Source organism: Phyllostomus hastatus, unplaced genomic scaffold (assembly GCF_019186645.2).
Source record: "Phyllostomus hastatus isolate PE091 unplaced genomic scaffold, TTU_PhHast_1.1 phas_contig_402, whole genome shotgun sequence".
Taxonomy (NCBI): Eukaryota; Metazoa; Chordata; class Mammalia; order Chiroptera; family Phyllostomidae; genus Phyllostomus; species Phyllostomus hastatus.
The window spans coordinates 13,915,141-13,930,841 of record NW_025333873.1 but is presented as its reverse complement, the minus strand read 5'-3'; the positions used below and the strand labels follow the sequence as shown (position 1 = coordinate 13,930,841).

The 15,701-nt window shown below is 35.0% G+C and overlaps 1 protein-coding gene across 3 annotated transcripts in view; it reads right to left on the bottom strand.

Moving 5' to 3' along the window:
- Positions 1–15,701, bottom strand: part of ROCK2 (Rho associated coiled-coil containing protein kinase 2) — a 108,552-nt gene that overhangs the window by 18,142 nt on the left and 74,709 nt on the right. For all 3 annotated transcript variants that reach the window (XM_045844295.1, XM_045844296.1, XM_045844297.1), the window contains exons 9-23: positions 14,780–14,939; positions 13,249–13,312; positions 12,587–12,598; positions 11,025–11,104; positions 10,821–10,869; positions 9,910–10,045; positions 9,725–9,816; positions 9,237–9,483; positions 8,631–8,737; positions 6,225–6,384; positions 3,504–3,664; positions 2,950–3,134; positions 1,169–1,238; positions 452–555; positions 102–288 (exon numbers count right to left, since the gene is read on the bottom strand). In XM_045844295.1, the coding sequence (XP_045700251.1) occupies positions 102–288; positions 452–555; positions 1,169–1,238; positions 2,950–3,134; positions 3,504–3,664; positions 6,225–6,384; positions 8,631–8,737; positions 9,237–9,483; positions 9,725–9,816; positions 9,910–10,045; positions 10,821–10,869; positions 11,025–11,104; positions 12,587–12,598; positions 13,249–13,312; positions 14,780–14,939 (1,814 nt within the window). The remainder of the gene's footprint in view (positions 1–101; positions 289–451; positions 556–1,168; positions 1,239–2,949; positions 3,135–3,503; positions 3,665–6,224; positions 6,385–8,630; positions 8,738–9,236; positions 9,484–9,724; positions 9,817–9,909; positions 10,046–10,820; positions 10,870–11,024; positions 11,105–12,586; positions 12,599–13,248; positions 13,313–14,779; positions 14,940–15,701) is intronic.

Genomic DNA, 15,701 nt, shown 5'->3' with positions numbered 1-15,701 from the left:
TTCATTTAGATCTATGTTACAGTATTTTCCTAGTGCTTCTAAAGATAATTTATGATAGAGTAATTTAATTATAATAAAGAAAGAACCAAGAATTTACTTACAGACGCAATTGTAGCATCTTTCTCACTGAGTTCCTGTTTGTGCCTAGCCATCATCTCTTTGATCTCCAGCTCTTTCATGATCTTCTCTTTTTCCAAGTCAGAATACTGTTCTTCAGCAATTGAACGTGCCAGCTGCTCAGAGTCTGCTTTGGTCAAGGTGATCTCCAGCTGAGCAGCCAAGGAGTCCCTACAGTTTAGAGATAGATCATCTTAATGTTCAATTTTTCACTATGAAGTCAAAGTTTGTGCCTAATTCACTTCATTAACCAATTTTCATCTGGGTGCAGCAGGCCCTCTTCCGGGAGCAGGGCACGGACCTCTGAACAAAAGAGACAGGATCCTGTCCTTACCTTTCATCCTGTAATTCCTGCTTCTTCTGCTGTACTTCTTTACAAAGCTTGGTCTTTTCTTCACATTCTTCTTTAAGTTCCCTAACCTGTGTTTTATAGAGGGTCTACACAGAAAAATATAACAAACATAAACCACCATCACCATCAAGAATATTATTTTTACATTTAAAATCTATCTAGACAAAAAGTTGAGTACACAAAAACATATTCATAACACTAAGTAATGTTGAGCCACTGAGCAAATTAATAGTTTAATGAGCTTTTCTATTTTCTTATAATCAACCAATTAACTAATAAGTTCAGCTAATGATTTAGAAGCATGATTTTCAGCTGGATATCATACTAGGATTTCTCATTAAATGATATAGATTGGTAGGGATGAAGAACCAAAAAAATATTACTAATTTAGACTAGATAATTTTGTTGGCTTCAATTGATGAAACAGAGATGACAGCTACTATTTCATATTTTAAAACTGAGCTCAAAAAAGTATGAAGTTAAAGTAAAAATTTTATGTGTTTCATTATGAAAACATAGCCTTCCTCTAAAAGCAATGCTTTTAATCAATGTCATAAGGGCAGGCGTGTGCTTACAACTATTTTTCTAACAATGATAACAATCTATTCTAAAGACAAGAATCCTTCCCCAGGCTGTGCAGCAATTTTTTTTTAGTTCTACAAATACAAAAATTTGCAAACTAATGTGTTTGGAACTTACTGAGAAATACTGTTCTGCTTCAAGCTGATCTTGGAGCTCTTTCATTTGTCCATCTGCATCTTGACGTTCTCTGTGGTAATATTGAGTCCAATGTTAAATGAGTTACATGCGTATTAAAACCAGCAACTCTTAAAATGTAGTGTGAGAACCCGCTGAGAGCCCCTCGGACCCCTTCAGACAATCCACGAGGTCAAATCATTTTCATAATACTAGCAAGCATCACTGTTTTTAACTCTCATCCTCTCACAAGTGCACATGGGCTTCTGTTGAAGCTATATGACATGTCATGACGTCATCACTCCAACAGCTACTGAAATGTGTTATGTTTTTATGTTTTAAAATTCTCTCAGTTTTAATTTCTAAGACAAAAAATACCATTAGATGTATCTCAGATAAAAAAAATTCTACGGCCACCAATAATTAAAAAAAAAATTTTATCCTCACCCAAGGACATCTTCTCGTTGCTCTTAGAAAGAGGAAAGGGGTGGGGGAGAGAGGTGAGAGAGAAACGTCCACTGGCTGCCCTCGTGTACACACCTCAACTGGAATTGAATCCAAAACCCACGTGTGTCCCCTGACCAGGAACTGAACCTGCAACTAACCGGTCTATGGGACAACACTCCATCCAACTGAGCCACACCAGCCAGGGCAACCGCAATAATTTTTAAGAGTCTAAATTACATATTCTTATACATGCACTATAATCAGCCATTTATGCCAAGCAAGTATAGAATTAAAAGAGAAACCCAAAATTGGTTATCTCATATGACTGAATGGGAGAAGGCAGGAGGGGAGGTAAAGAGTATGGAATTTTCTATCTAAATGTAGATAGTAACTGCACAGATTTTACACTTTGTAAAAACTCTGTGAGCTCTACACTTATCATCTGTGTACTTTTTCTGTATGTATGTTAATCTTTAAGAAAGAAATGTGTACTTTGTATGTTAATCTTCAATACAGAAATAAAATTAAATTATAAATAAAATTAAAAGCGAGCCTAATACCCCATTTAACAGGTTAGGTTGAAATAAGTTAATTTTAGGCTTCTTAAGTAAAGCAAAAATGAGTGCTGGCTGGTGTGGCTCAATGGACTAAGTGCCAGCCTGTGAACTAAAGGGTCACGGGTTGGATTCCCAGTCAGGGCACATACCTGGGTTGTGAGTCAGGTCCCCATTAGGGGGGCCTGTGAGAGGCAACTACACATTGATGTTTCTCTCCTTCTCTTTCTCTCTCCCTTTCCCTCTGTCTTAAATAAATAAAATAAATTTTTTAAAAATGCAAAATTATAGTTTTTCAAAATGTTATTTTAATATATTTTCTAAGTGCATAGAGCACTAGAGTATATCCTGGAAAAATGTTTTAAAATTTTATATGGTATTTGCTTAACACTGAAACATTTCCAAGCCCCAGACACTAAAGGAACAGACAAAAAACGCGTGGGCAACGAGCTTGAGAGACAGTCCCAAGAAGGAAGGTGAAGAGCGCGGGGAGAGAAACCAGACATTCTGTTCTGCCCCAGCACCACCCCCCTTTCCACTGCTCTCTCATAGTGAGGCGGCAGCAGACACAAGCGCTGGGGAAGCAAGCACGATCTTGAAGAACAACAGTGGCACAACGCATTACTTGCACGGGAAAAAAGAGACAAATAAATGGTCAAGGACATAAATGGTAAAAAAAAAAAAACAAACAAAAAAAAAAACCCAGATAAACCAAATTTAAAATAATTTATATGTGGATAGTTTTGCATATTAGTAAAACTTTGTTTCAAATAATTAACTTACTTTCGAAGTTCAGCATTCTGTTTTTCCAAGTTTATTTTCATTTCCATGAGATGATTATTCTCTTGCTTTAACTGCTTTTCTGACATTTTTAGTGCGTTGACTTGCTGCGTTTGCATCTTCAGGTCATTTTGTGTGAGGCAGCGCTTTTGAGTTTCCTGCTCTATTTTCAATGTCAAGTTTCTAACCTAAAAAATAAATTGTGTACCTTGATATGTAAGTAAATAATTTTGATTTTTTTTATCAATGAAACTGGCAGCCTATATGATGACTCAAAACAGATTTTTGTCCTTATGTAGTAAATTCATTTCAGAGTAAAATATATTTTTTGTATTTTTGATAGTTATAGTTTTTAAATAAAGTATGGTCTTTATGGTAAAAATAGCTAAAGTTCTTAAAATTATGGTTCATTTAATATATTATCCAAATTCACTAAAATTAAAAGGTCATAGAATAAGAAAAAATTTTAATTATGAAACCATCACTGTACCTTTACAAATAAACCCAGTTTACTATTAATTTATTAAAGTTTATTATTTATTAATAAACATACTTACATCTTCATTCAGCGCATCTTTCTGTTTAAGGAGCTCATTTATTTTCTGCTGCGACTGCTTAAAGTCACAGTCTAATATAGAGCATTTTTTCTCAGCTTCCAGCAGCAAGTTCTCTACTTTCTGTTTTAAAATCCTTTCTTCCAAGAGCTTTTTTTCCATTTCTATTGCCACAAAATTAACATAATCATGAACTTACAAACAAAAGAACCATATCAAATACATGATGCAGTGTTAATAAAAATTATAGCAAATGGTACTCCTTAAAAATATTTTTTAATCCCCAGTTTAATATTTTCATCACTCCTGTTACTGTATTTGAAACGTCAGCAGTTTCATTTTTCAAAGTTAGGTGTTTCATTTGCAGGGTATGCCTCTGCAATATTACGTCCGTTCTAATAGAAGTAAAATAATCCTACCTTTACTTATGGCTTCGTAAAAGAAGCCATAAGTAAAAGATATGAGTATCTTTTAAATACAGACTTCTTTTATTTTCCTGATATTCTGTGCCTCTCAGTGTTACCTGCCTTACCTGACAGTCAGGTAGATTCTCTGACCTCTTTCTATGGCTCTTTCTGTCTTAGCATATTACTAGACAAGGGTAAGAGCTACGCTTTAGGGAGGTGGAGGGGACTGGGCTCTGGAGGCAAACTTGCGGAGTTTAAACCACTTCCTAATTATTTGACTGGTCAAGTTAATTAACCTTCCTGAGGCTCAGTTACCTTATCTCTAGAATGGTGGTGACAGTACCTACCCTCGCAGGGAAGTTACACAGATTCTGAGTTAGTATATGTGTAGCACTTAAATGATGCCTGGCGCACGGCAAACAGTAAGTGCTCTCTATTAAAAAAGAATTTTTAATGACCCAAGCAAATGTTCACAGTATTTTTAAAAGAAAAAAAGCAAAACTATGAAAAAACTGAGAAAATATACAAGTGTCACCCTGGTTACTAGGATTGTGGTTAATCTTTACTTAGTTTACACTTTCTTGTATTTTCTAAAGACTTGCAACAGCTTTTGTTTTATTAATCAGAAAAGGCTTTGAAAAGCCTTCTTCAATTTCAAAGTGTGCAGCAGGCAAAGTTTATGTCTAATCAAGTTATTCCCTATTCAATGTAAGGTATTACAGTTGAACTTACCTTTTGATATCCCAATTAGAAAACCTGTTCAAATCCAACTAGGTTCCTCTGCTCCTTCATACCTAAAGCTCAATGTCTAATGATCATGTACTACAAAGTTATACTAACTAAAAATTAAGCCTACGACTTTCAGTTTTTAATGAATTGTCTTCAACAGCGTAGAAAAATGAAACTTTTTCACGTATCACTAATAACAGCTAGCATTTCTAAGCACTGTTCATGTATCATTGCACTTGGTTTTCACAATAATCTAATACTTTAATTGTCCCTTTATTGGAAACAAGGCACAAAAGTTTAAGTAACTAGGCAAGATCACATAAGTAGTAATTCATTGATGGTGAAGTTATGTTCTTAATCAACGTAGGCAATAATATGCAGTGGAAAGATCAAAGGATTTAGACCCAGATTTGAGTATCACCTATAATATTTAAGTTTTATGTACTTATGTAAAATACCTAACTCATCATACATCTTAAGACAGTGCTGTAAAAAAGAGTTTAAAAATGGTAGTTATTATTATACAGAATTTATTTTCATTATTTCAGAGAATAATCTATGAACAAGTGCACTCATTTAAAAAAGAAATAATCACCTTAATGTGGGCATAGAAAATAGAAGGAGGCATAAGCGAATTTACCAAGGTGATGAAAAAAGAGTAATAATAATTACTCTTGTTTTGGGTAATAATTACATGTATACACTACAAATATGAAAAATGTTTGCATTTTATTGCACCAAATTATACCTCAAAAGAAATTCCATTCTGTCTTCTAGGCCACAGACAGGGAAACAGGGCCACCAACTTTATCTCTTCTAATCTAATTTTTCCAAGTAAAGCACCCATTTCATCTTTCATCAACCTGAATCAGTGCCTTAAACTACTATTAACAAAAACCTTCAATTCCAATTATATTCACTAAAAACCTAGTTTTTTGCTAAGTTTTCTGTTAAGAGTTTTATGAATCTTTCACAAGAATATTGATTCACTTTGGAATTTCAAACCCATCATAATTATAAACACTCAGTTTGGAAAACAAGTAATTAACCTAAAACAATTCCAAGATACAGGCTGGCTTGTGGAAAAGCAAACTCAGTTATCTTACCCTACATTTATCAGTATTGCATGGTTTTGATCAAATCTAGCTAGTATCTTCATTATGCCAGAGCTCCAAAATTTCAGTGTGCTTCTATTTTAGTTAATTCAGCTATTATTTTAAAATATTTATCTTGAAGAAAGTGGCAGGAACCACAAGTTGATGAAATATCGAACTAAGTTATTAACAAAACAGCACACCCCCCAAATCTGAGGAGTGTAGCAGGACTTCACATTCTGTATGCCTGTCACTATCAATAGCACCAAAATACTAAAAATGTTGTTGAATTCTTTTGTTTGGGCCTTCTTGTCTTAGAAATGACTGTTGCTATGGGGAGGGGGAAATATACATATATGTAAAGCTTCCATGATAGTGCTTCCCCTCCAGTATTTGACAATAAAATATAAACAAATATTTTCAAAATCAAAGAACTGAACACAGAATCAAGTCTTAGTAAAATGCTGCGGGAAAACCCTTATAAAAATGTGTACCTTTCATGGCTTCTGATTTAGCTTCTTCAATGGATTCATAAATCTTATTTTTATCTGCCAGCCGTGCTTTTGTAGCTTTATGTTCAGCTTCTTCTTGTTCCAAGCTCTGCTGTATAACTTTCAGTTGGTATGTCATATCTATCTCCATGTTGTTCTTTTCCTATTAAAGATTAAAATGACAGCTATAACAAAAAAGACTGGCTGACAATTTCAAAAGCTTACGAAGATTTTTTTATAGACTTACTAACAATGTCCAACACTTTCCCTCTTCTATCCATTCTGATTCCTGTACAAGTAATCTGTGCCCTGTACCAGCTCTCTTCCCACTGCACCCACTGCCGCACCTCCACTCGACTACTCTGAGGTCATATTGAGGTCATTTGATCTCAGTCAAGTGACCCATGATATTCTCAATATCAAATTCAATAGACACTTTTTAGTCTTCCCTCATTGGAACTCACTGCTGCCCTGCAAACTACGTGACACCGAACTCACTCGGTTCTCCCCCTCGTGCGCTCACCTCGCCTGGCGCTTGTGAAGTTTCCCCCTCAACACCCCTTGAATGCCGCTGTTCTTGGAAGCAGTGTCTTTAGCCACAATGCTTCTCCTTTTCCTGTATTATCATTTCTCAAACTTTTAAAACATACCAAATGTTTCCTTTTGCTATATCAATCTCAGGAGATGTATTTTAAGTCGAGAATCTTTAATAATAGAAGTCAGTTTATTTTCTACATATCCTCAGATGATTTTCTAATTCTTTGTTTTCTATAGTTCGTATCATAAATGTAGGTATTTCTTTTGTGTTTTAAATAAAATCCTTAATACTGAAAATGACTTTTCACACTAATAATTCACCAATATCTGCCCTGAAAAAACCACTGCTCTAAACAAATTCTTCCCAGATGGGCTCTTCCATTCGCATGACTCCAGCTACTTCTATACCGATGAATCGCAAATACTTCTATAGCTCCTATTACCGTAACTTACTGCTTTGTGGATGTCCTGATGTGGCTGTCTCCCAGGCTCCCCAAACTTATGACTAAAACAGATCTATCATTATTTCCTCTACGAGAGCTATTTTTCTCTCATTCTTTATTAACTGATGGCACTAGTATGTATCTTGTCACAAACTAAGGACCTGAACTCATCCTGGAGTACTTACTACTCACATGCCACATCTAACCAATTACTAACTGCTGCCAAACATTCCTCCCCCAAATATTCCTCAGATTCATCCTTATTTTCCATCTTTTTAACCACGGCACTGGTTACGTCTCCATTACCTGAATGCTTAGAAGGCCTGACTAGCCTCTACCACTTGCCTCACCCTCCTCGAATCTATTCTCCACATGGTACACGGTGATGGACCACTTTAAAAATCTTCGGTGACCAGTCCATTACTTAAAGAAACTATTAACAGAGTATTCAAAATCTTGCATGATCTAGCTCACGCCTAGCTCTACAGCCTCACTCTGGCCACTGAATTCCCATTCTTGGAGGGGAGGACTAGACTGGCCTGCTATTTTTGTAGAACTTCACGGGAATGCAGCCACACCCATTCCTTTAGGTATTGCAGCATAACTGGGTAGTTGCTACGGAGACTCTAAGGCCTGCAAAGCCTAAAATATTTACTACCTTTCTCTTAAAAGATTAAAATTTGTTGCCCCTGCTCTATATTCCAGAAATATTGAACAGTTTGTAATTAAGTAGGCAGACTAGACTTTTTCAACTTCCCATCCTCTGTGCCTCAGCTCGTGCTGTCCTCCCCAACTCGGAGTGCACCTCTCCCCTGCCGACCGGCCTGCCCTGTCAGGGGGTCACCCTGTGCACCTGCTCCTCTCCCCCGTCCATGCCGCTACCATTCGCCTTACTACACTGCACTGTAATAGCGCTGTGATTTATTACTACTTTAGAAATCACCCATTAGACTGGACTGCACGCATCCTGATACTTCTACCACAGGTGATACATTACATACTTAAATGAACAAATAAGTAAATGAAAAAATATTAACTTTACAAAGCCTAGAAATCATCCCTAGCTTACAGTATTTAAAAAAAACAAACTTCTAAATGCCAGAAGTCATGACAATTTTATGTAACTTTTAAGACATGTAGTTAGTGAAAATGCGAGCCTTCCTTGGACCCCCGAGAGAAGCGCCCTCCTTACACACGCTCCAGGAGGGCCCTCCCTCCACAAGCATCCAGCATACGAAGGGCTGCTTGTGCAGTGCTACGGCAAGCCTTACAAATATGTATGTATCCCCAGTCTACACAGCCCAGTCTAAATATGAAAGAGTCCGTGAGTATGCAGAAATACATGATCTCCCTCATTTCGGAATAAGTTTTCCAATCTGAGACTCTACAGTTATTTTCTAACCCAAAAATAAAGCATCACGTGTTTTACCTTTTCCAAATCAGTGAATCTCTCCTGCAGCTGTCTCTTCTCCATCTCTACTTTTGCGAGTAAGATTTTGCCACTCTTCAAATCTTCTTCCAGGCCAGATATTCTACCTAAAACGACAACATTGTAAAGCATGTGTATGTATACTATATACATATAAAGTGTGTATGTGTATTTCTATATAATTATATATAACATGTAATTATATGTGTATAATTAATATATCACATAAAATGTATATATTAAGAATAAGAAATCTGAACATCACCTCATACTTTGAAGCTGTTGTTTATGAAAAGTTTTACAACTGTTGATATGGTTGATATTAGTATAGTTGATATAGCTGAGTACTACTTTACAGTTAACTCAACTGGAATCCAATCAACCACCTTGGGAGGTGGCTTAATACTTAAAATACTTCGAACTATTTGAAAGTAAATCTCTGGCTCACAAAATTTTATATTAATGTATTTCTAATACTCTAACTTTACATAACAGAATAATAGTATATTCAGAAATGCGCTACCCCAGCACATTATCTGTCATCTAAATTTATTTCTGAAACATGAATCATTGAGATGAATTCAAGTGCAATCTCTCTGTGAATACCTTGTAAATCATTAATGATCTCTGATCCATGGGTTCGGTCCCTCCTTTCGGATTCCAGAACCGACTGCAGATTGATAAATTCCTTTTCAAGTTTTAACTTGGCGGTCTCCAACAGGCAATTTTTATCCTGCAGATCTCTATTGTTAGATTCCAGCTGTTGAATCTGTTTTGAACTTTCTGCCTGGCTTTTTCTTAACCGGGCTGCAGTATCAGATTCTGTTCGCAGCAAAGCATTGGTTTCATCCAGCTGTTATTCCATTCGAAGTTAAACAACAACAAACAAACACACACAGGTGTATATAATGAAAATGCTCCAGTTTCTTACCCCACAACAAAGTATTTAAAATAAACAAAAACCTAAAAATACGTCCTAACAATTTCCTTTTAAAAATAGAGGTAAAATCTTTTTGTACATTGCCAATTAAAACTATTAATAGGCAGTCATAAGTAAACTTCAATATCTTTATTACAAATTGGGATCAACTTACTTGTCTCTGGAGTTGATTCACTTTCTCAGTGGATATTTGAGAGTTCTGATTTCTTCTTTTCAAATCTTCAAGTTGATCTTTTAAACTGTTAACTATGATAAAAAGCATTTTAGGGGAAAGCTTCAACACAATACATACACGCACACAATTTTTTTGATAAGTATTTAATATTCTACACCACAAACCATCATTTTCCAAATTTCGTTTCTTGTCTGCTTCATGATCAGCTTTCCGTTGATATTCTGCATTTTTGTGCTGAAGAAGAGCCTTTTCTCTCTCTAATTGTCTTAATGCCGATTCCACATTTTTCCTTAAGGTAATCTGAAACAGTGCTTAAAGTTATTATCGGGAAAAGAGCACGTATAAAAACCAAATAAAAACAAAAACTATTTCAGTTATTTCAAACAGATAAAAAGCCTAAATAAAAGCTGTAACTACTGTATTATTAAAACTATAATGTTTTCAGCCCTGGCTGGTGTAGCTCAGTGGACTGAGCGCGGGCTGGGAACCAAAGTGTCCCAGGTTCAATTCCCAGCCAGGGTACATTCCTGGGTTGCAGTCCAGAACCCCCAGCAACTGCAGATTGATGTCTCTCTCTCTCTCTCCCTCCCTTCCCTCTCTAAAAATAAATAAATAAAATCTTTAAAAAAACAAACTATGTTTTCCATATTTTTCAAATAGCACACTACTCTTGAATAATCAATACTATAGCATTTTGTTTACTACTGAAAGCAAACTTTCTATTCCATCACTATCTTCAAATAATAAAAACCTGAATCTAAAATGTTATGAATAAAAATTTAAAAAAAGAAACAATGGTTTCTGTTTTTAATCCATGTCAGTAATACAAACACATTTTTTTACTTGAAATATCTATACATTCTAAATTAACTCAAGTTTTACAAATATGTAACAAAAATGAAGCCTACTATCATGATTATTCTATAATTTTAGTCCTGTCCACCCACGCTACAGCATAGGTTTTATTACAGATCAAAATATGTATTAACATGGTACTGAGAGAACTCTGTAGATAAGTCAGGCATCAAAACTTTTTATGAACAAAAATGTTAATGAAAGTGCAGAGCAACTTTACCTCTTCTTCCAGCTCCTTTACTACTTTCTCTAGGCGCGTATTAACAGATCTAAGGAATTCCAAAAGAAACAGTAAACAAAATAACTCCTAATTGACAAAAAAAGCATTTACTATAAATTTGATTATAATCATATAATTACATTTTTGGTAATATGTTTCAACTTAAATTGTATAATATACTATTTAATTATCTCCAAAACATACTTGCACTTCTGCTCTAGTTCCTCTTTGGCTTGCACCTCAGTGCTGAGGTGTTCTTCTAGTGTGTACAGTTTTTTCTGAATCTGTTAGAAAACAAGAAACAAAGTTTGGTCACACTTTTTAAGTGTGAGGCTTAAAGAAAACAATGATAAGCTTCTCTTTTCTTTCAACTTAATATAATCTCTATTGTACAGTATTTGTATCTTCTAATGTGATGTTTATTGACAGAGGAAAAAATCCTCCATCTCTTGCTTTCTGTCTATGACGGTCCACATGTATGTGTGAACACACTAAGTAAACATACAAATGAAGCTCTAATCTTGGCAAAGTTCTTTCATGACACCAAATTTCTCATTCATTATGAATAAAGGATATCCTCTAGTGTTCTTCTGCAAAGAATTTATTTTAAAATATTGTTAGCATTTGTGCTTACTAGATAAAAGGTCTACATCCAAAACAAATATTCAGAACGTTTTATTGAACATGCTCAAATACGTATTAGCGTTATTAAAAATAAGACTATAGCCCTGGCTGGCATAGCTCTGTGGATTGAGCACCAGCTGCGAACCAAAGCATCGCAGGTTCGATTCCCAGTCAGGGCACATGCCTGGGTTGCAGACCACAGCTCCCAGCAACCGCACATTGATGTTTCTCTCTTTCTCCCTCCATTCCCTCTCTAAAAGTAATAAAAATAAGTAAATAAAATCTTAAAAAATAAGACTATAAGTTCTTCTTTATATCTTTTTACACAGTGCCGGGCACAGTACTATAAAGAGTTGTAATCAATAACTCTTTTGAATAAATGATAGCTAATTAATTACAAGTCATCTCTTTGTTATTCTTCAAATCTTTAAAGGTCAGATCTGTCCATTTTTAAACAAACTAAAATTACAGAAGGTGTTAAATAATCCATTTTGGAACATTATTAGCTTTACAAAGGGTTTAACTTTCTGGATTCCTCTTGTGCCTTAGGTACAGCAGCAGGCACTTGACAAATGTGGTCTCATTAACCCTAACACAACTCCTCGGAGGGTGGTAGTGTTACATCTACTCAGGAAAGAAACTCAAATCCAAAAAAGGTCAAAAACTGGGCCAAGATAGCACAGCTCATAAATGACAGTACAAAAATACAGCCCAAGTCTTTTAGATTCTGAAACCAATATTCTTTGTAGTGATCAGATTTTCTAGTTTCTTAAATATTTCATATACCTTAAACAAAACTGTATTTTTCCCTAATAAGAATATATAGGCCAATGAACTAGTCAAATTTAATGGCTATTGCATTAATATAATTTTATCACACCTATTATCACATGCTAATGAGAAGTTCTTGCTGCCAATTATAAGTTTTTGGTAAATAAAAACAAAAACTACATAATATTGATTTTGAATAACAGATCTGTAGGAGCAATAATAAAAGGGATACTTGGTAGAAAAAAGGTTGGGAACTTCTTTCTCTCTTGAGAGATGTAGCACTGCAGACGCTAAGTGAAATGAGGCTATATCAGAACCCGGCCAGAGTGATGAGTTTTTCTGTTTTTTCAAGATATATGACATCTACATACCTCTTGACTTTCCTATTTAAAACAAAAAAAAACAAAAAACACAGAAAACATTAAAATGCTTGTTTTTCTTTGTAAAAATCCTAAAACAAATCATACCAAAATTAACCAACTGAATTTTTTAGTTTTTATAAGTTTTGAAGAAAAAAATGGTTAGCATAAAAAATACTATAACAGTTGATAAAATTATCCTTTTATATGAATTTATTGCTAAATACTCAAAATTTTTCTTATTTTTATTTATTTTTTTAATTTTATTTTAATCATTGTTCAAATACAGTTTTCTCCCTTTTTAAATACTCAAAATTGGGATCTCTCCACCACTTCTGTACTCTTACAACTTATTATCTGTACTTTTATAGAACTAAGACTATAAAATTTTCTAATTGGAATTATAACTGTTCATAAACCTACTCTATCACTTTGACTACTAAAACTTAGCCTTAAAGCCATGTATAATTCATCATTTTACTAGCCATTGTATCTTACACAATTATACCTACCAAAGAAATGAATTATTTCAATGTTATACTGAATTGTATTACAACAAGGAATGCCATCTAATGATTCAAAAAATAGCATCAAATAAACTTTTCAAAATATATGGGCATTACTAAAATATTTGAACATGTAATTTAGATAGAAGAGTAAAAGTTTATACATACTTCATTTTTCCTTGACTGTACTGATGACTCATTTTCTCTACAAGGTGGAGAGTCACTTAATAACCTAGAAGGGAAGGCAGGAAAATATTTGCATGTCATTTGAATCCATTTTCTAATACCAACTTGTTCTCAGAATTGAATTCCAATCACACAGATTTTTTTTCTCACTTCAACTTATTTTAAATGAACCAACATCTTCCTCTAGATTTTTAGACCATTTGCAATAAAATGAAATGCTAAACTTTTCTTGCCTCTCTCTCTTATTGGATGTTCTGTTATTTAACATTGCTCAGATTGGAGTCACTAACCTTCCCCTCTTTATCTCAAGTTCCTGTAGCTATTTTATTTTCTAGGCATTTCTAGGAAGAAACACCTCTCCTCTTGTTCAAAGATAACATCTTTTGATCTCCGGGGCTTAATACATAAGCGAACACTTTTATTTAACTGTCATCTTCTCTCGTTCTCAGTGCCAGTCAACACGCTGGTGTCTCTGCAGGCACTGATGCCGTCACAAAAGCAGCACACAATCTCGAGAACACTACTGGCAGCAGGGCGACCAGTTCTTCCTGTTTGGCCTGGGGTTGTCCCCAGTTTCAGCATGAAAGTCCTGCACTGCATCCTAGGAAACCCCTCGGCCTGGGGCAAATCATGACGTCCGCTCAGCCCCATCATCACACACGGAAGTATGAAATAGTTTCTCCAAGTCTTTAACGCTTCACTCAACTATTTAACCGTTTTCAGTGGCTCCTCACCACCTGTAAAGTCAGAAGTTCCTTAGCACAGCATAGAACAATCATCTATTGCAAAATTCTTCCCCTACGCCAACTTCAACATGTTTTCTAAGCTTACTCCCCAAAACTCACTTCCGTTGACCGCTATTTCTTGAATGCCAGGCTCTGTGCCAGAGGCAAGGACTCAGGCAAGGCCACCAGCGTCTTCTCAGTCCCCCAAACAGCGGAAGTCCAGGACGTCCGCCCGATGCTCGGGCCCCACTGCGTCGGCTGCGCTGCTCTCAGCGTGGGCTTGCCTCCCTCCTCGCCGCCGGCACCTCAGCCACTCAAAAAGCCCTTTCCTGTCCTTACATTTGGCTAAAATGCCACCTTTTCCCTGAGGTCTTACCTAACTTTTTCCTACCCTCAACCCAAAGAGGTGTGACTTTTATTTTTCATCCAAACCATGTCAGTTTTGGGGTCCCTTTCTTAAGGCAAATACCACATTCTGCCCTTCATGATGAGTATATCACCTTCTCATACCCCTCGTTAGTTGACAAGTTCCTTCAAAAGCAGGTATCTGGTCGTATCTACAGCCCAAACAAACACCGAGCATTGCCTTGCATTTATTTGTAAACGAATATCATATAGCATTTTAGAAATAAAATAATGAAATTAAATTAACTTCTTGACAGTCCTTTTGAAAAAAAACCCCAAGTTTAAAAGAAATTAATACTTTTTCTTATATAATCCAGTCTCAGAGTAAGACAACTCTTTATAGCTATACTCTGAAGACAACAAAAATGTAACAAATTACATACAAATTTTCTCTGTAGTAGGTAAATCCTATAAAAGGCAGCTGATTTCCCACGAAGGCTTTAGGAATGGGGAAGGTTTCTACATCTCCTTTGTCATCTTCAATGTCATCGAAATTGCTGCTGTCTATGTCACTGCTGAGTTCAGGTACCACCGGGGCTGCCGCTATTAGAAGAAAGGAGTTATTTCATTCATAACAAAAAATAAATAAATAAACCACCCCTGCTTTGTTTTACACCACTAGCTATACATTATATTAATATCAACACACTGTACATCAATGATACATAACTAATAACAATATATTTTATGATATACTATAGAACTCTTTAGTAACACGCTTTCCACATTTACTGACACTTTTCAAAGAATTACAATTTTATTAAGTATCTTAGTACTATATTAGATGTTTTAAATATAGATAAATCAATTAAAAAAGAAAAGCAATATATTACTCTAGGTATTAAAATGACAAGCAGCAATGCATTCTTTGGTCTTCAGTTTTCTACATTCTTTAAATACAAACATTTCTTGTTCTTACAATAAATTACTGTCAAATATTCCTAAGGTTAAAGTGAATTACCATGTTCAACCTAGTATTTACCGGAGTATGGTCTCTGTACAGTAATTAATTACTGATTTATTAGTTCAAACACCTGCAAATTAAAACTTTACATTTCCCCATTCTGCAAAATATTGACATACATAAAATTTAACTTCACAAATTAAGAAACCTATAAGATTTACTATAAAAGTACTGGGAAATATTGTTAAATACACATTTATTGTATGCTTACTTTGCTAAAATATTGAGATAATATTAATTTAGTTATAAATATTGCCACTGAACAAATTTGAAATGAAATCTCTCAATTTAAAAATTAGTTAGCATTAAATATATAAAACTTGCTTGTTAATTCAAAAGAC